Source organism: Strix aluco, chromosome 3, assembly GCF_031877795.1.
Source record: "Strix aluco isolate bStrAlu1 chromosome 3, bStrAlu1.hap1, whole genome shotgun sequence".
NCBI lineage: Eukaryota > Metazoa > Chordata > Aves > Strigiformes > Strigidae > Strix > Strix aluco.
In genome coordinates, this window is record NC_133933.1 from 16,143,585 (window position 1) to 16,162,135 (window position 18,551).

Sequence of the window (18,551 nt, forward strand, 5' to 3'; positions counted from 1 at the left end):
TTAATGTCTAAACACTTCTATAGCTTCAAAGGAAAACATAACACTTTGTAATTCTTTGTGAACTTGTCTTAAATTTTAGATAGATACATAGACAGCCTCAGAATAATCCAATCTGTCTATACACCGTGCATTCACCTGTGAAATGAGTTGAGTGTGATTATTACTAGGGAACTACTGCAAAAGCAGTAACTTCAGGACAGCAGTCCATTCTATTATACCAGGACACTGGCTCTGCTTTCCAAGAATTTCTAGAATGTTTAGATCTCCAGGTTAAAGAAAAATGACAGAAGATGTATGCTTGCTTTTTAAATATTATTTAGTTTTTAACTTCCATGGGTTCTGTTTCAAATAATGCTGAACAAAGAATGTATAAGAATTAATATTAGCAACGTGACCAGTGATCTACTTATAGCAGCCACGTGGTGAGGTGCAGACCCCACTGATGATAGTGGGGATTTTGCTGAATATACAGGGAATTAGGATTATTGCTGTTGATAAATTTGGAGGAACTGTGCTGCATCAGTTCTGCTGCTTGTGAACTTTTATATGCCAGTCACTGGGCTGTGGAGGTCTATCTCCAGTCCCAGACAGAGTGCTGTCCCTTACACATACCTCCCCTGGGCTGGCAGAGCCGTGGGTCTGGTGCAAAACAGCTGAAGGGAAGATTGTGAAAGATAGATACGCTCATGTCCAGTGAGTGGTCAAACAGTTCACGAGTTTTCTTGTTTGCTGATAAGTAGAATATCTTTCATTTAGTAGGATAAAATCGTACCTCATTAAAATTCACAGTACGTAATTCTCACTTAAATTTAGTGTATTTGTTTTGATGGTTTTATTTTTTATTTTGGAATGGTGACTAGGAATCCTCACTGTAGACCAGAACATGATTGTTCTGGACATTAAGAAACATAGAATTAAAATGAATCTGTTATTTTGAATAGCTGGGGTATGAACTTAGTATAATTTGTTTAGATTTGGCGTGTGACTCTTTGGAACATGCACATTGTTTTTTACCAGATCTTTTATTCAGTAAGCGGCAATGCACTGAAGGGCCAGCTCTTTAAATGACAAAACAACTCAACTTGCTGAACCTTAAAAATGAAATCTCTACAAAGACATGAAAATGGTGTGAGGTGTACCTGTTTAAAACCACCTTATCTCATTTGGAATTTTGCCCTGTCAAGAAATTTTTTATAAATAGTTACCTGAATTAATTTTTTATTGTAAAAGGGGGTGTGTTTAAGTACAACTCTAGTAAATGGATTATATGCTCACATAAATGCATGTACTCTTTTTCCTAAGTATACTGTAAAAAAGAGTTGTAATAACACCACATCCTTCCCAATGGAAAGTTGCAGTTCATAGCTGCCTCACCAGAATTAGCTGTTAAAATTTGAAAGCAGATTAAGAGTGAAAATTGAACTCTGCAGGGTATGATTTTTGAAAGCATCCCTGTGATTTTGGAGTGTCAGTCTCCTGGGAGCTGTGCACCTCAATTATAAAGGTGCTTTTGAAAACCCTCACCTGTCCTTGATGTCCATTTTATTTATAGATTTCTGCATGATTACAGTTTAGAATTGTCAGTGGTTTTCTTCCCTTATTTGTTTGCCTCTGGTATTTGTGAGTGCAGAGCATGCAGAGCACCTCAGAAAGGCTGGTCATTCAGTCCTAAAATTCTTCAGGTCATGAAAGCGACTTTATTTGTTTCTGTGGTGTCCTGTATGACAATTTTGGGAACTCGGTAACAACAATTAATGTGTAGCAATCAGCTCTGTTTTAGAATGTATAATCTGGTATTTGTGGCAAAATAACAGCTGTTAGTGCTGAGTCTCTCTCTGGTGTTCTCTGCTAGTCACTGGTATAATATAAAGGCATCAAATGCTTGAACATGAGCTGTGTCCCCTTCTATGTAATCACATTACATTTAGTCCTGTGGAAGAAAATGGAATATTTTTCATCACTTGGTATCAATAGAAAGTAAAGTTCTTGAGCCTCTGAGGGGCCTTGAGCTTTATTTGGTAGATGGAATATTTTTTCTGCAGTGACTTCAGATCACAGACTGAGTGAAACCCAGGATTTCTTTACTGGCCATTCCAATCTTGTCTCATAGGTGTGAAGTACTAGCAGGGGTGAGATTCAACTTCCTTTCCCACAAGATACACAAGTTTATCTTCTTGCCATGTCACTCTGATCTCATAAACCAGACATCAGTATAACACCAGCCATTCATCTTTTTTGCTTCTTTAAAACCTGTTGCATTCTTTTTCACTAGATCTTGCAGATTCATCCCTGTACAAAGCTATGAATGGGTTTGGGATTAGCATTAATCTTCAATTCTACTGAAAGACCCTAATTTAACAGAATTATGCCTGCTTTAAGTTTTCAGTATCAGGAAGGTATTGAAGTTGAGTCTAGATGGATTTGCAGAATGGCCCCCAACATACTGTGTATTTTCATAATGGCCTATTACAAGACTCAGTGGTGTTCAGGAGTCATAACGGACCTCATTGAAAATGTTATCTCTCTGGTCCTGCATGCATTTTATAATGATGTGTCTATTGTACATCTGTGTTGAAGTATTTTATTTTCAGGAATCTTTCTTTCCAGAAGTCTATTAAGCAGAGAGGGTAGTACAAATGCAATAAGTAAGTAAGTATTCTGGTACTTGCTTAGCTGGACAGGGTGGGGGCATACTCTGAGTCATAAAAGACCTTTGGAAATAATTTTAATTTTCATTACTGTGGCATTAAAAGAGGTTTTGTTCCATTTGGATTTTGCGTCAAAATTGGCTTTTTGAATAGCAGCTTCCAGATCTTTGATAGTTCCAACATACATAGGGATATATAGGGTACTTTACACTGAAAACAGGCTGTAACACCGCTGAAATTTAAGAGCTGCAAAAGTAAACCTTGCCTGAGATTTTCAAAATTGGCATGTGATTTTAGGTTCCTTAGTCTTTCGGTACCAATACTGAATTAACACTGCTAGAACGTGGTGTTCAGAATGCGCGCATCATACACACCCTGAAAATCAGATTTCTGTCAAGGTACCTCATTTGGACAACACTTAGTCCATAAGACGTTCAGGGACAAAAAGCACTGGAAACCAGAACTACTATATGGAACAAGGTTCTGCTTCTTAAAACAGACAAACCTTTATACTGTTTGTTACCTAGCACTGAAGGCAATTGCTTTGGAATTATAAAAGTTGCTTCCTCATTTTCATTAATAAAAAATTGTTCAGTTACAAATTAGTGAAGATTCATATTTTTCACATCCACACTGTTTGTGTCTCTCATTTACCTGCTGATTTTGTTTTCTTTTGGATAGCCTATGTGATAATTTCTCCTTTATTCCTGTTAATATTCAGTTCATCTTGTAGAGGAATTCAGTTGCAAATTTGGGGCTAGGGGGCCAGTTTAGTATGTTTTCAGAATTTTTTCATTCTTGTGTTTTGGAAAAGTTCATTTGGAAAGGGGTCACCAAGAGAAAATGTGAGATCTCTGCCTTTTACTTCTAGCTCTGACAATCGTTTTCCTAGCTTTTTATTTATTTTTAAACTTTTCAGACTAATACTTTGGAACACAGATGTTAAAATGCCAGTGGTGCCTTCATTGCGTTTGTCTCTCACCATAGCCACTACTGGTGAAGCTGAATGCCAAATGAAGCAAAAGTGGAAAAAAACTTAATAAGAGAGTCTTGTATAGGAGAAAGAATTAGACTTTAAAATATTTTCTTTGCAAGTGTGAAAGTCTCCTTGCATCAGCCTGCAAAGAAAAAGCAGAGCAAAGCATGTATTTCTGACTTTGTTTTTAAATTATGTGGTTGTATGGCCCAATGCTGGGAGGGATTGTTTGGTTTTAGCAGAAAGTTGTCAATTTGTAACAGAGTATTTCATAATGACTAATCTTTTCCTATAGACTGCTGTAAACTCCCAGCGAGAGGACAGGCCTGAACCGCTAGGGGACTGCGGCTAACTCACCAGATGTCTAATTAATGCCTGCTGTCAGCTGCCGAAATGTCACTTACAGATATTCTTTCTTCACAGCCACTGTTTTAATGATGAAGATTATGCACAGATGTCACTTTGTTCCTGGGTTAACGTTGTGGTTGGTAAAATGACTGGCATAAATCGTGCTGCCAAATACGTAGTTGTTTCCAAGGAGAAAAAAGTACCATATGACTACCTTGTTCTCTGTACGGGACAGAAATACCAGGTAAGGTTGTGTGCAGAGTGAAGCACATAATAATATATTCAGTTTTTACAGTGAATACTGTTTCTGTGGTTGCTACAAAGCAGTATATAACCAGGAAGTTTGCAGCAGGTTGTGCTGAGTCAGTGCAACTATAGAATTTGGAGGAGATGAGAGATTTTACAGAATTTTTTACCAGCAATGTCACTGCTCAGTATCAGATATTAAGCAAAGCTGCCAGTGTTTTTGCCACCATGACCATTAGACCTCCTGAAGAATAGGCCCAATTGACATGTGGCCCCTGCCACAGGAGGGTTAACTCCAGCTGGTCTAACACCAGTTGACCTAGTTTTGGCAACGGAGAGAATTCCTTATCAAATTAATTACTCATCTCATATGATGACCGTGCCTAGGCATTTACGTGGTGCTGTGTGTTATTGTAGCACACAGTTCAGTTTCTAGTGAGATTGAAGCAGACCCTCAGTTACATGTGAAATGTGGAATCAAGCTCATCTCCAGCTGTACAGGCTCAGCTCTGACTTGGACATCCCAGGCAGGGTTTCTTCTTTCTTGTGTATCATCACGTGGCCTTCCAGCTATGTACACCAAATGGTCATCGTTTGTATAGCCCCATGGCCTGCAGTGATTCTGCCTTACTGATTTGTATGTATAGGAATCACAAACAAAGGATTTCACTTTTAAAATCAGGAGATCAAGCTGAGCATGTGTCTACAGGTTTTTACAGTGCTTTTGACCATAAGTCACAAGCATGAATGTGGAGTGTGTTCAGCCCCTTAGTGAAATCTGGACTGCATGTGTGCAGCAGATTTGCGGAGCAAGAAGGACCCCGTTTTTCTGTAATCACTTTTCAGAGTAGAGCCACACTTTAAACAACAATCCATGTTCACAGTTCGGCAGGGATGAAACAGAGTTGAAGTATGGTCTCAATAACTTTAAGTGCTCCTAGAAAAAGAATTTTGGAGGTAACTCTGACTTGCAAAATAAGTTATGGGAAGTAACTACACTGGAAGAGAAAGAAAGATTAAGAAAGCAAGAGAAAACTTGGGTTTTATCTGCCTTCAGGAAGAAAACCTAAGGTCATCTATTCTCACTTTTAAGTTCTACAAAAAATAGGAAGAATTTATTTTTATCATCTGGTTTCTGTAGTCCATCCTTTTTATAAGTTGTCCTTTATTTGGTAAGCATCAAATTAATGCCTAGTACAACACTATTCATTATGATTAAGAGGATTTACTTGTTGGGTAAGATCTTTTGATGTCATGCCTGTTTTTTATACGACTGAATAGTATTTCAGTTGACCCAATTGGCAGTGAGAACATTGTTCAGGATGTTAATCACTGCTGCTGTAAAAGTCATAGATGAGATTCACTTTTTTTGCTCTGTATAATTCAGATTGAATTTGTTACTGCAAGGTAGCGCTGTACAGTTAACTCTTTACTGAATCCTGTCATTTTAACCATCAAGCAAGTTTTGGTCCCTTTCTCTGGGACAAAATCTCTTATTTTAGAAAGTTGATTTTTACTGACAAAAGGTGGAGGCAGTCTTGCTGCACAAAGAATTTTCAAGTGTCATTTAAAGGTATATGTTATTCAAATAACTGCAGAGATCCTTCAACTGTGTATTTATGCATTTCTGCTGTTTGCTGTGAGGTGCCTTTCATTTGCATTTTGCCTGTGTTTTTATTCACTTGTTCTGCCACTGCTGTTTAAGCTGGTCACCCATATCCCATAGAAAACATGGAATACATACACACGCGTGTGTACTTGTGTGTGTGTGTGTACTCAGACTAACGTGAGCCTGTTTTCTCTGTGGCCACTGATGTATTTGCTACTGCTGAATGTTAAGAAGAGTTAGGATGTGCAAGGATAGCAACCCTTAGGTAGTCAAATGGCTGATGTCGTTGTTTTTTAAAATCTTTCTTAAGGGTTCTCCAAGATATATGCAATATATTCATTCACTCATTTATTTATTTCTTCCAGGTCCTGTCTCCCACTGGAGCAGATATCAGTAAACTCCCAACTAATAGAGAAATCATAAGTAAGTGGCCACAAAGATACACAGGGAAAGTCCCTTCCAATCATTTTACTCTCAACGACGATCAGGACTGCTTAAAGGCCGTGCACTGGCTGAAGGAAAACGTTGTCAACTCAGAAGGTAGGGGTTTTTGTTAATACATGCATATTTACGGAAATGTTTTCTAGGCTTATTGTTTCCTTAATTCCATGGTATAATTGGTGCCTGATTAATTCTAACAAAGTCTTTCATCTGCTGTGCTTTGTTTTCCAGATTAATTTACAATTTGTTGTCATTTTTGATACCCAGCATATTTAGCTAGGAAAGAAAGGCTTGAGATAGATTAATTGTCTATAATTATTATATAAAACAAAATGAGTCCCAAATGCAAATCTGGCTGGAGTCATTAATTAGCCAATTAAATAATAATTTAATTAGTGGATGTGGTTTTTTGTTGTATAGAATAATATCTAGATTTGAGGCATAACACAAAGAAAACAGGTCTAAGTTAGGAAGCGCATTTTTTCAGTATCTGTCATCTTTGTATTTGGTTATATCAGTTACAGATTTTCACATAGAACTGTGGGCTCCAAGTATTTTCTTTTTGACCCTTAAAATCACACATTTATGCAGATGTCCACTATGCCTGTATTTCCTCAGCCTGTTCATGTGTGCATTTTTCATGTATTCATTAGTTCATTCACTGAATGCATATGCTACTGAAATATCTGGAATCATCCAGCCTTCCAAGTTAAACTTTCAACTACAGAAAAAGAGACCAAGCAGTAAATGAATTCATGTAATGTCAGTTCTGTGTGCCAGATCTGAGTTAGGACAGAGTTCAGAGCAGGAAATCTGTCTGTGGAAAGTTCCTGTCAATGGAGTGCAACAACAGGAGTTTCCTAAAGATGTAGTTTACCTGGCTCGTTTGTAGACAACATAATGAAAATTGGTAGTTACTTGGTGTGGTCTACCAGGTTCATGTCCTGCTTGGCAGACCTTTAGGGAAGTTCTCAAGACTGGATGTTTCTTTATCATCTTCCAAGTCTTGCTGTGATCAGGACAGGACACAATAAACATGATTCCACTCACATTTTCCTCAAACAACTTCCTGGCCTCAGGCATGTAAATAGAGCCTCTTCAGCAGTTCCCCTCTGCCTGTTTCCCAGCTGATACCAGCCCTTGCCCGCACAATTTTACCTGATGTCCAGCTGATATGCACAGCTGCATTTGCATAAACAGATGAAGTTGTTAGTTTTCGCTGGTTTTGCTACTGCTAGTCTTTCACTTAAATCTGTGCATACCCAGTCCTGGAATGTGCCCCAGTACACCTGCACAGAAATGCTGCCCCAGAGCTAGCCACTGGTGGGGATGCAAGGCGCCCAGGAGGATCGCTCTTAAGGTGACCCGCAGACTTACAACACCTCATCTGCTCAGGGGTGAATGCACCTTTATTATTAATACTAAATTAATATTATATTAATCATAATTTCATTATTGCTGCTGACTTCGTGGTGTAAAGCTAGATGTCTTAATTAGGCACTATCCTGTCTTCAGTTATAAGCTAAATCCACAACTGCCAGTGGGGCTGGTCTGGAGGGACTTTTTGGAGACACGATCTGTGGGAGACATGATGCCCCTTTCTCCCCACCCTGCCTCTGGCTCCCTTTCCTTTCTGTTGCTCTTCCCACTCCATGCTCTGCTGCAAAACACTGACATTCTAGTAATAAATGATAAAACTACTCTGTGAAGAGTGCCCAGCTGGAGAAGTCTTTCTCCATCTATCTCTGTTTCTGTTCTTCCTTACCCTGCTTTTTTCCCCGGCTATATTTCTTACGAATGCTGTTCTTTCAGACTTGATCATAACTGTGTCCAAGATCCCTGCTCTTTCTGAAAATGAGTCCACTTTTCAGCCCCTAGCCTATCCTGGAGACAATCCAATAGGCGACAGGCTCATGGAGGTGCAGAGGCAAGGCTCCTGTGGAGTTCAGCAATTGATTTGGATGTCTGTCAGCTCTCTGCAGGCCATGCTACTGCTCTACCAGTATGACCAAAGTTTTATGTTTGTGTTTACTTTTAATCTCTGAAATTCTCCAGATCTTAGTTTTGCATTCAAAAATATTACTATTACACCTCATATATTTCATCTCATCAAAACTGTAAAGTATTGTTTGTCTAATTCCTGCTAATCTGGTTTAAAAATGTTAGAATTCAAAATGTTAAAAAATAGGATTTGCTTATGTTTAAAGAAAATGAAGTGGCTAGTAAAACTATATATACTGGTTATTGTAGCTGCACAGAAATGGACGTTTCATCCTCTCACTTCAGATACAGTAACAATTCTTCTCAGCTTATGCTGGGTCTTTTCTCCACACAGCTTCCTTCTATTTGTGCTCCTCTTATGCAGCCATTTCCTACGTTTATCAAAACTAGTCTGGAGTGTGCTGTGCTGAGCTCCATTCTCCTGGCTCGCCGCTGGATGAGTCCCTGGGCGCCCCACATAGCCAGCCCGGGGGCTTGGGCAGGGAGCAGCTCCCAGTGGGGCGAGTGCAGGGAGCTACTCGGCTGGGGGAGAAAAGCCCCGGATGAGGGAGGGCGAATGCGCCTTCAAGACCACCTGTAGTTCTGGAGGTTTTTTAAAGGGAAGCGTTAATCACTGAGCTTCACAATGTGAGTCTTTATTAGCCTAATTGGATGAAACCTTATTTTGGTGGCACTGATTTTGAGAGCAGCTTTTAATTAAGAGTTAAGGTAGGGTTTTTATAATTGCTTTTCCTCCCTCTGTGAGCACTGGGTACCACTTCATTCTGGATGCTTTTCTGTGGGCCATAAGTAGAGCAGGATCAGCCTGGTAGCCTGTGCTGGCAGGAGGCGTTGTGCGCACACCACGGTGGAAGCAGCAGTGCAATAGCCTTCCTCCCTGGGCTCCTCCTCACCTCAGGAGAAGCTGGCCAGCACTCAGCAGTGGGTGTTGCTCGAGGAGCCCGTGGGAGAAGCAGTGAGCCACATCTGCCGCTGCTAGCTCCTCGGCCGGCTGCAGTGGGGTTCCCCAGGCCGGGGCTGCAGGCCTTTGCCCCCGACCGGTTGTGCCAGCGGCTCCAGAAGGGCCTTCTGCTGCTGAGGGCCCGGGAGCAGGGCGAGCACCAGCCCCAAGGGCTGCTGCTGTGGCTTCTCTGATGAAACCCAGCCGCCTAATGCATGTAACCTATTATAAGTGTAATTGTGACTAATTGAAATTCATCTCCTATTAGCTCTGCACTTTCCATGAAAATAAAAAGTAGGATGGGAGTAAAGTAAGGAACAAAACTGCTTTAATGGCCCAAAATGGAGCAATTATTTTTTCTCTTTACCTAAACATAGTTTACTGCCTTATTAAAAGCATGTTTATAGGAATACTATCGCATTAAAATTCCAGTGCATGAATCACCAACTGGAGCCACTGATGCTTTAGCTAATACTGGTTTTCTCCTTTAGCTTTTGCAAGCTAGAAAGATTCAGGTCATGCTAGGGTCACTGAAATCTTGTGCTTCCACTTGTGGAAAATGAATGAGCCTGCTCTGCCGCAGAACACTGACATTCTAGTAATAAATGATAAAACTACTCTAACAGTCTGTATTTATGACTGCTTTTTTCTGTGGAAGATTATTATGTTTACTCACAGATAGATACATTTTCATGTAGTTAAATAATAAAAGCATCCTGAGGAACTGCTATCTGTCCAGTGAACATAATTTCAGTCCATAATGAATATCTGTAGTTCCTAGACTACTAGCACTGTAATCTAAAAAGCCACTAATATTGTAATAAGCAGAAACCGTAAATTGTTAATTTATAAGAGGTCAGTAAAGGAGCATTACTTTCCTTGATCTAATGTAGTCGTATTTAATATTACTATATAAAACAGAATTTTAATTTTCCTTGAGAAATCCAGGGCTTGACTATGATCTCGTATATATAAAAATGCCAACATATAATGCAATAACTGAACTTCCCTCCAAAGAGTCTGGTTCTGCCAAATGATGAGTCTCTCTCAGTTGCCCAGACGTGCTTGCCTTAGAGGCAGAATAAAACTTTGCTAGGCTATGCCTTTGGTAAGCACTTCTCATTTCCCTTTCCCAGCCACTGCATCCTCTTCAGCTGTTTATGTTTTTCACCCCTTGCTAATTGAAAATGTAATGTGATGCTGTCAGCATCCATGTACCGCAGCCTTACTTGCACTATTAGCACATTAGATTACTAAAAGTGAATATATCAGAGTTTGTATTTCACTAGTGCTGCTTGTTTGTTTCTTGCATTACACCCTGCTGCAGCAGTGAAAAAAATAGGTCAGTCTTATGTCTTCCTTCTTTTTCAGCCCTCTCATGAGGACAGTGATAGGCATCCTGGCAGGCACGAGCAACGGAAAGGGTTCTTCTGGCTTGGAAAGTCAGCTTAGCAATGTACACATTGGACAGAATTCCCATTATCCCACATTATACATATTCTATATTAGATTTATGAAAGTACTAAGATCTCTTTCTTCTTACGATTTCAGAAGAATACATTTGCAGGTAAAATTGTTCTGTCCCTCTGGTCATTGATGTGAACAGTAAAAATACGCTTTCCATCATTTCTGAGCATGTATAATCACGGGGCAATTCTTTTGTCTGGCAGTTATGAAGAGATACGTTTATTTGGCATCTACAAGTAGCCAAACTGATATGGACAAATAAAATAATCCTGTAGTCAAAGGGGAATAATAGAACATCTGTTAACAATTTTTATCATTAATATTCTTGGGAGCTAGGCCTTTGAATGCTCTGTTTAGTATTGCTCTGTGTCTCATGCAGTAAAATATGGTCCCAGTGAAATTAGTTTAGCCTATGAAATAATAAAATTTGGGTTGTGGGGGATGCTGTCACTTGTAGTGAGACATAAATGCCAATGCTGAGATAAACGTGCAAGTTAGTTGCATGAGGCACTCTCTTATCTGCTCATTGCTGCTTACTGCAGTGCCATGTAGGAAAAATGCTGCCAAAAGTCAAGATCATGCCAGTTATGTAGGAAAGTCCACTGTCTGTTCAAATTCTGATTGCAGTTACTGCTCTGTATCTGTGAGGAGCCAGTGCCAGTTGCTGTTTATGTCAATTAAAGGCCATTCCTGAAACACCTCATTATGTTTCAACACTGATTTTTCTTTCGTACATTCCACCCTACGCTTTTCCTTCAATACCAGGCTACAAGTGTTTTTCATAGAGCTCGTAGAGAAACTTCTGTCATATCATCACTCTTCTTATATGAGCCCCGATATCCTCTGTGTTGTCCCTCAGCTTCAGTCTGAGACTGGGCAAACCTGTTATGGCCTGGGATTTGTGCACTGGGTTTCTTCTTGTTTACACACATTACCTGGAAAAGCGACGCTTGGGGCTGTTACCTTTTCTGCAATTTCTTTTCTCCCAGCTCCATGCTGAAGTGTGTAATGTCCTCTCTTGCAGGGCTGTTTACGTGTTACCTTGTGTAGGTATGGCTCAGTTGTTTCCTATTTCTGCCAGGGGTTTCCTAGAAAGCAATAAACGCACCTGCTGACCAACAGTGCTGCCCAGGTATGGAACATTAAATGCACTGGGAATGTGCATTTGATGTGTCCTTGTGCTGACTGATCAGATTCTTGGTGCACTGAAACACCCATCGGACTTAAGGTGTAGGAGCTGATGTCGTACTGAAGGTCTATCAAAATCCACAGGCTGGGTGTTCCTCCATCTGCCTTGGCCTTGCAGCTTGAGCTGGCAGCTGTGGTGGTGGAACACAGCACAGGTGCAGAGCTGGGGTTGTGTGTGTGCTTACTGCTGCATGCATGGAGGAGCCTGCAAGCCTGGGCTCAACCTGCCTTTGCTCAAGCAGGAGCCTGGCTATGGCCCTTGTAGCAACAGGTCCTTAGCCCCTGGGAAAGGAGGTCCTAGTCTGTCCTACAAGAGCTGTGCCATTTTGCATGGATTACTTGAAGGTTTAGTGGATTATGGAGCAGAAAAATGGTTCCTATTCTGAGCAGGGAGACAGAGGGAACAGGCAGGAGAGGAGCGCGCTTCAGTCCCTGCTCAGAGGAACGTTTATGTGCTTTGTGTTAAACCATACTTAAATAAAACACACAGATGCTCTGATGCATCCCAGCTCTGCCTCCCTCTTTGCCATGACGGCTTTAGCCACTAGGCTGGAGAGTCACATTATGCTCACAGAGAACCTGCTTCCCTCCCATCCTCACGTATTCACTCTCAGCTTCAACTATGCAGTTTGAAGTGGCACTGGTTCAGTAAGAGAATTTGCATGATCCTACCATGTTGCTTGCAGCTTTGTTTTTAAGGGCATTTCCTTGGAAGGTGGGAGCTGTGAATTGGAGCTCCCTTCACTCAGTAAGTGGAAAGATGGAGCTAGTTTAAATAGCAGTTTCTCCTCTAGTGACAACGCACTGCAGAAGGAGCCACGATATCCACAAGGTGTTTTCATACCAGCTGATCAGAAACGTCTGTCTCTGATTTCTAGGCAGCGTGCAGGGATGGAGGCTGCCTGGTTCAGAGCACATACTTGAGGGATTTAGGTTTTGGGCGTTCTCCGATGTGCACTGGAGGGAGGCAGCTGTCTTCAAAGAGCAGTGCAGAGCTGGCAGCCGCTCCCTGTTAGTGCCTCGGCCGGCTGTGCCCCTCGGCGGGGCAGTTCGGTGAGACGAGCGGTGGATAGGAAGCAGCCGGCACAGGGGTACGGCTGCAGGGGCAGCTCCATTGTCTGGAGATTAGGCTTTTGCGGAAGGAAGCGGCAGCACTGGTGACCTCCCATATTGCACAATGGCTTGTTTTCTATAACTTGGTCTTTCCATAGTTTGTGGGGTTTTTTTCTGCATGATGTGTTTAATTTTCTCCTATCCCCCCTGCCCCAGTAAGTCCTTTGAATAAAAAAAATTGAGGAGGGAGGGGAGAACAAAATAAAAATGTGAGGTTTTTTTTCCCTGAGAGGATTTTCAATCAAATAATTTCAAATTATGGGGGCAGAATGAATGTCATACTTCTATGTTAAGTACTTGCCTACTTTGTGGGATGTTTTGTACAGATTCTTCACTAAATTATCTTAGCTACTGTTGCTAGGTAACATTGTTTGCTTCATAGCATCAGAGAAATAAGAGGGTCAAAGAGAGCAATTTCGTGTTATTATCATCTGAGTTATACTAATAAGGTTTTCATTGTACATCTTAGAAATTTTTCCCCCTTTTTTTTCCCTTAGGGAACATCATTGTCTATGGGAATACAATTGACATTTACACCACGGTAGAAACCCTCTTATCTCTTGGAATTAATGGTTCTCGCATACATCTCGTACAGCCTCCACTCAGCTCAAATGTTACTTGCCTTAACAACAGTGAAATCGAAAGTGCTGTTCAGGAGGCACTGTCAAAGGCTGGCGTGTCTGTTTATTATGACAGTATCCTGGCACAGTGGAACGAAGGCGACGACCCAGACCTTATCACATGTGCTGCTTTCACTACTAATACAAAACCATTTAAATTGCAGTGTTCAGTAAGTATATGCTTTCATTGTATTTCCTTCAGTCTGTTTTTTTAAGACAAAGACCATCAAATTCAGATAGTCCCTCGTTGGTTTATCTATTTTCTCATTGTCTCTAGAAGATTGAACATTCACTTGTTAGTCTAAAGAACTGTTTTTTTTAAAAATCCAAATAAAACCATTGTTAATGCCCTGACTGATTTGGATTAAAATGTATTTAAGTCACCTGACTCCCAAATAGTTGTTCGCTGCTGAATGACAAATACTTTAAATTCATTTTCTAAATAATTCTAGAAATCCTTTTATTATTTAAATGCGTACAGTGACTCCTGTCTATAGTTATGTGCATTTGATTAAGTCCTAGTAGAAGCCAAAAATGTTAGGTTAGAGAGGCCTACTATGTAACTTAATTAAAATACATTTTAAACAGATTTTTCTGCCTATACATTAACGACTATTTTTGTTCATTTGCAGTTTCAATATCTTATCTAAGTAAATTATATGCAGTCACAGGTATGGTCCCACTGTATGATTTGGGACAGGTTTTAGCCTTTCCTAATGGACAGAATAGTTCTGGTTTTCTTTATTGGGCTAATCCAGGTGAGTGAGCGCCTCTGATAGAGTTGCTTCAACACGTGCATCCATAGGAAGCCTCTCAACACACCCTGCTGTGTGCACGTTTCTTTGTGCAGCATTTGTGTAATTCTGGAAAGGAAGAGCTGTGTGCCTCCCCCGGAGAGCTCCCCAGGAGTCAGTGGTCCCTGCCAGCTCCTCTGCACTGGAAAACTCAAAGTCATTGGGTTTTCCCAACCGTCTTCTTTTGAACACATGGATAGTTAAGCCATTGCTGATGGAGGCGAAGACCTCACATAACATTTTTACCTGCTAGCAGTCTCCTGACTTTGGTCCCTGTATCAGTAGTGACATTCCTCCCATTCTCTCCTCATACGCAGTTCTTCAATGTCTCCTTTTCCCTGAAATCCCTCTATTTTCATCCTTCTTCCACAGAGATCTCTATGTGGTTCTTGTTCTTGCAACTTATCCATTCACCACCTCCCCATCAGCCCCCCTCTTTCCCCACCACCTTGCCTGTGCCGTTCCTTCAAGACCCCCATTTCCTTGTGCTTTGTTTCTCTTGCCCTTTTGTGCCCCCTGCCCTGTGCTCATCCTTCCTCCAGCCGTGGTTCTTCCCTCTCGAAGTCTCTCTTACCCAGCCTTTAAGATAAGAGCCATGCAATTACTTGTGATGTCAGGGGCTTTATATTCTCCAAAACGGGTTCAGCTGTCTTGCAAGGCTCCTGTATCTGCTTTTAGCTGCCTGGGAGGCTGGGCTCAGCAGAGGACAGGGCTCTGGAGAGTAGCCTCTGCCAGGAAGGCAGCTGCATTCACAAGGGAGCAGGCTGTGCAGGAATCGGCACTGCAGCAGCTCTCGGCCTTTTGGGATTTGAGCCAATATCAACTGTTGATTGGCAGTTCTTGGGGGCTTAATTTGTTGAGTCCTGCAGGATAAAAACAACGGGAGAAAATCTCCTCTTTCCCTAAAGCGGCAGCGTCCCTCCCTCCCCTCCCGGGCTGACAGATGGCTCCCAGCCTGGAGGTTGCAGCCGTCCCCTCCCCTCTCCTCCGGTGACACCGTCCTGCCTGTCAGCCGGCAGGATGTGGGGCTGTGTGGTCTCCTTGCCCTCGTGGGCAGAATTTCCCTGATTTTGGATCTACTAGATGGTTAGAACTCCCATAACTGTACATAGTTCATTACTTGTTTTATATACAAACAGTCCCAGAGGCTCTGGCTCCTCTGCTGCCGCATCTCTGTTGTACCAGTGTTGCTAAAATTTCCAGTTCTTTGCTTCCCTCTCCCATGCCTTTTCTTCTGGCTGGCTCATCCATCTGGTCATGAGCTGCTGACGCTTGCCCTTAGTCCACAGGAAAGCTCTTTGGTGGTGTAATTGGGTAATACCTTTACCCAGGTCACAGTCATGTCCTCCCTGGGGCTGACACTAAAGGAAGGACATATTACTGATGCTGGTTTGCCCTGATAGTTATGTCTTGGGCTGTTCAAGATGAAGGCAGAAAAATAGCACATGCTCATCTGATAATTTTTCACCCTTTCCTCAGCCTGTACAGTAATAGTTCTTGATGATGGGCAGCAACATTCAACTTGTCATCTAATCATTTTAAAAGCTGAGGGCACTGATGAAGGGGAAAGCTCTTTTTAAAGGCTCTGAAGCCTCACAAACTATATTGTAGCAATGAGATGGTCAGTCTTCATCTGTACCCTTTACAGGCCATGATCTTGTTTAACACCTCTCTCAACCTTGTCTTTCTTACTACTTTTAACTCTTGATGTCCAGTGTACACTCATGTTTTACACTATTTTTGGAACCTTTGTTCTGCCAGCTTTCAGTTTATCCTTTGTAAGAGACAGCTGCGAAGATGCTGCTTGTAGCTGTAGCTTCTCCCACTTCTGCTGTCTGCAGTGCTCTGAGGGAGGTGAGGGCCTGGGGCAAGGACTGTTCTGTGCCTGTGCCCACCCTGTTCCAAGCTGGAGTGACGCAGTCTCTCTTACCTGCTCCTCATTTTTTGTGTTTCAGAACTGAGACGCCTTCAGGTGATGCAGGTTCTACCTTCCCCAGTGCCTCTCTCCTCAGCTTCATCTGAATGGGCTCTTTTGTCCTTAGCGAGCACATTTTTGGCTCCAGATTTCAGATGGGCTTTTGCATCTTTAAAGTTACTTTTAGGCAATGTAGAAAACCAGATAAGACACATCAAGAGAAATGTCAGATGCGTGTGATTCTAAATCGAGTCAAAAGCTCCTCTCTGCTAATCAATGCGCGGAGTGTGCGGAGCGTGCAGACAAAAGGCAAGGGCTGTGGCGGGACCCTGCAGTCCTCGCTCTCGCGCTGCGCTGGATTTCAAAGAGGCTCTTCAGGCATCCAGCACATTTTTCATGACGTGCTGTGTGCACATCTGTTCCACACCGATGCCGAATGCACAGGACGCATCGGTGGCTGCTTCCAGCACCGCCTGCTTTGTAGTGCTTGTGGCGGTGGTGCTGCCTCCGTTTCTGTTTTGGGGAGATGAGGTCTGATCTGTTTCACGTCCCAGGAGAGGGACTGTGCAGGTGCCACAAGAAGACAAAAGAAGGGAATTATCGCTAGCTTTTTTCTTTGAGACTTAGAGGAGGAATTTAAGGATTTAGGGTGATTTTCGTTCAGCACCCTTGAAATTTTTCTGTGGGGAAGATGAGCTTGTGGCTTCAGTAGATGCTGGTCCCAAGATAAATCCCTACCTCAGCACTGGTTCTATAAGGAGGAGTAAGACGGCACAGGCAGTGTTTTCACAGAATGAAAGTCACATCTTTTTTCAGTCCCACAAAGCAAAACATAGTGAATGGTATCTGCTGTGCTCATCACTAGATTCAGTAACCAACTGCCAAATGCACCAAGTACTTTACTTATGGACACAGCCTCCTCTGGGCTGACCTGGACGATCTAGATGGATCTGCTGTCCATCGAGACCTGTGCCCTGTCTCCGAGAGCGGCCAGCTCCAGCCGCTGCAGGCGCAGTAGTCCCAAGCACGAAGGAGGTACAGATTAGTCTGCCTCCTAAAACAAATATTATCCAGATCTGGAATAGTTAGAGATGTGTTTAATTCCTGACAAAGTTTGGATATGCTTTTCAAAATCTATGTCACTATCAAGTATAATAAATCTGAATGCTTTCATTTTCATGTAAGTATTCAGTCCTTTTGTACCTCTCACAAACTTCTTGGCCTCCACAGCTTTCACTGACTTAAATTCTGCTGCTCTAGTTTGAGGATGACATTTCCTCTGAACAATTTTAATTTCCTATCTTTCTCTTTCATTGAATATCCCTGTGCTGGTAGCCATGGTAGCATAGTTTGTTGGTAAACAGTTAAGCACAACAGTTGGAAAAATATTTGTAATATACAGTTATCCCACTAAACTGCAAATTACATTGTACTTTTCTATTACTTAGGGTTTCAGTTTGGCTTGAACATTTGAAAGAAGAAAACCAACTTCATAAAGAGTTCAAGTCTATTTCACATGCTCATACTAACACAGAAAATATGCACATCCACTCAGGCTATCACTCAGGCTATTTGACATTGTTAATATTGGAGTTTTTAAAATAAATCCTATCTAATAACCAGAAGTAGATGAGTCTAGTAATTCTCCTTTTAATTTTAGTAGCTGTAAATACTGAATCAGAAGGATTTGTCTGTGTATGTAAAATCATACTTTATTTCATGTTCTTGTTTTTTAAAATAAATAACATTCAGAACAAAGCATACATTTTGATTTATAAAATTAGCCAGTAACTAATATATAATTTACATCTCTCTTTTTTAGGCATTTTTTAGCTTTGCCTACAGGACAGTGGATTATGAAACCTTTAAGGCAATTAATGATGCTTGCCTTGTTTTTGATGGAAGACTTGTGATCGATACCAAATTCTGCACTAATGATGTCAGTATCAGGGCTGCAGGTCCTTTAACAAAATACTCCAGGAGATATTATGTAGGTGAATGGACACACAGCAACTTCAGTTCAAAAGAGATTGGCTTTGAGCTTGCTGCATCTATGCTGAATATCTTCGATCCAACCTCTCAGCCCTTTTCTAAGCCACCAGAAGGCACAGACAGACTCATCCCCATGTACAAAGGGTGTAAAATTAAAGGTATGTCAAAATGGATTTCTGTCATACTTTCATACCCTCTTTGGTGGTTTTGCAGTTATATAATAAAGGTAGGTTCGCCTCACCTAAGGTGCCTT

General features: G+C 41.5%; 1 protein-coding gene across 1 annotated transcript in view; it reads left to right on the forward strand.

Annotated features, from left to right (window-relative positions):
- Positions 1-18,551, forward strand: part of CFAP61 (cilia and flagella associated protein 61) — a 119,439-nt gene that overhangs the window by 70,131 nt on the left and 30,757 nt on the right. The window contains exons 19-22 of the mRNA XM_074817528.1: positions 4,048-4,216; positions 6,193-6,367; positions 13,475-13,767; positions 18,129-18,456. Coding sequence (XP_074673629.1) covers positions 4,048-4,216; positions 6,193-6,367; positions 13,475-13,767; positions 18,129-18,456 — 965 coding nt within the window. The remainder of the gene's footprint in view (positions 1-4,047; positions 4,217-6,192; positions 6,368-13,474; positions 13,768-18,128; positions 18,457-18,551) is intronic.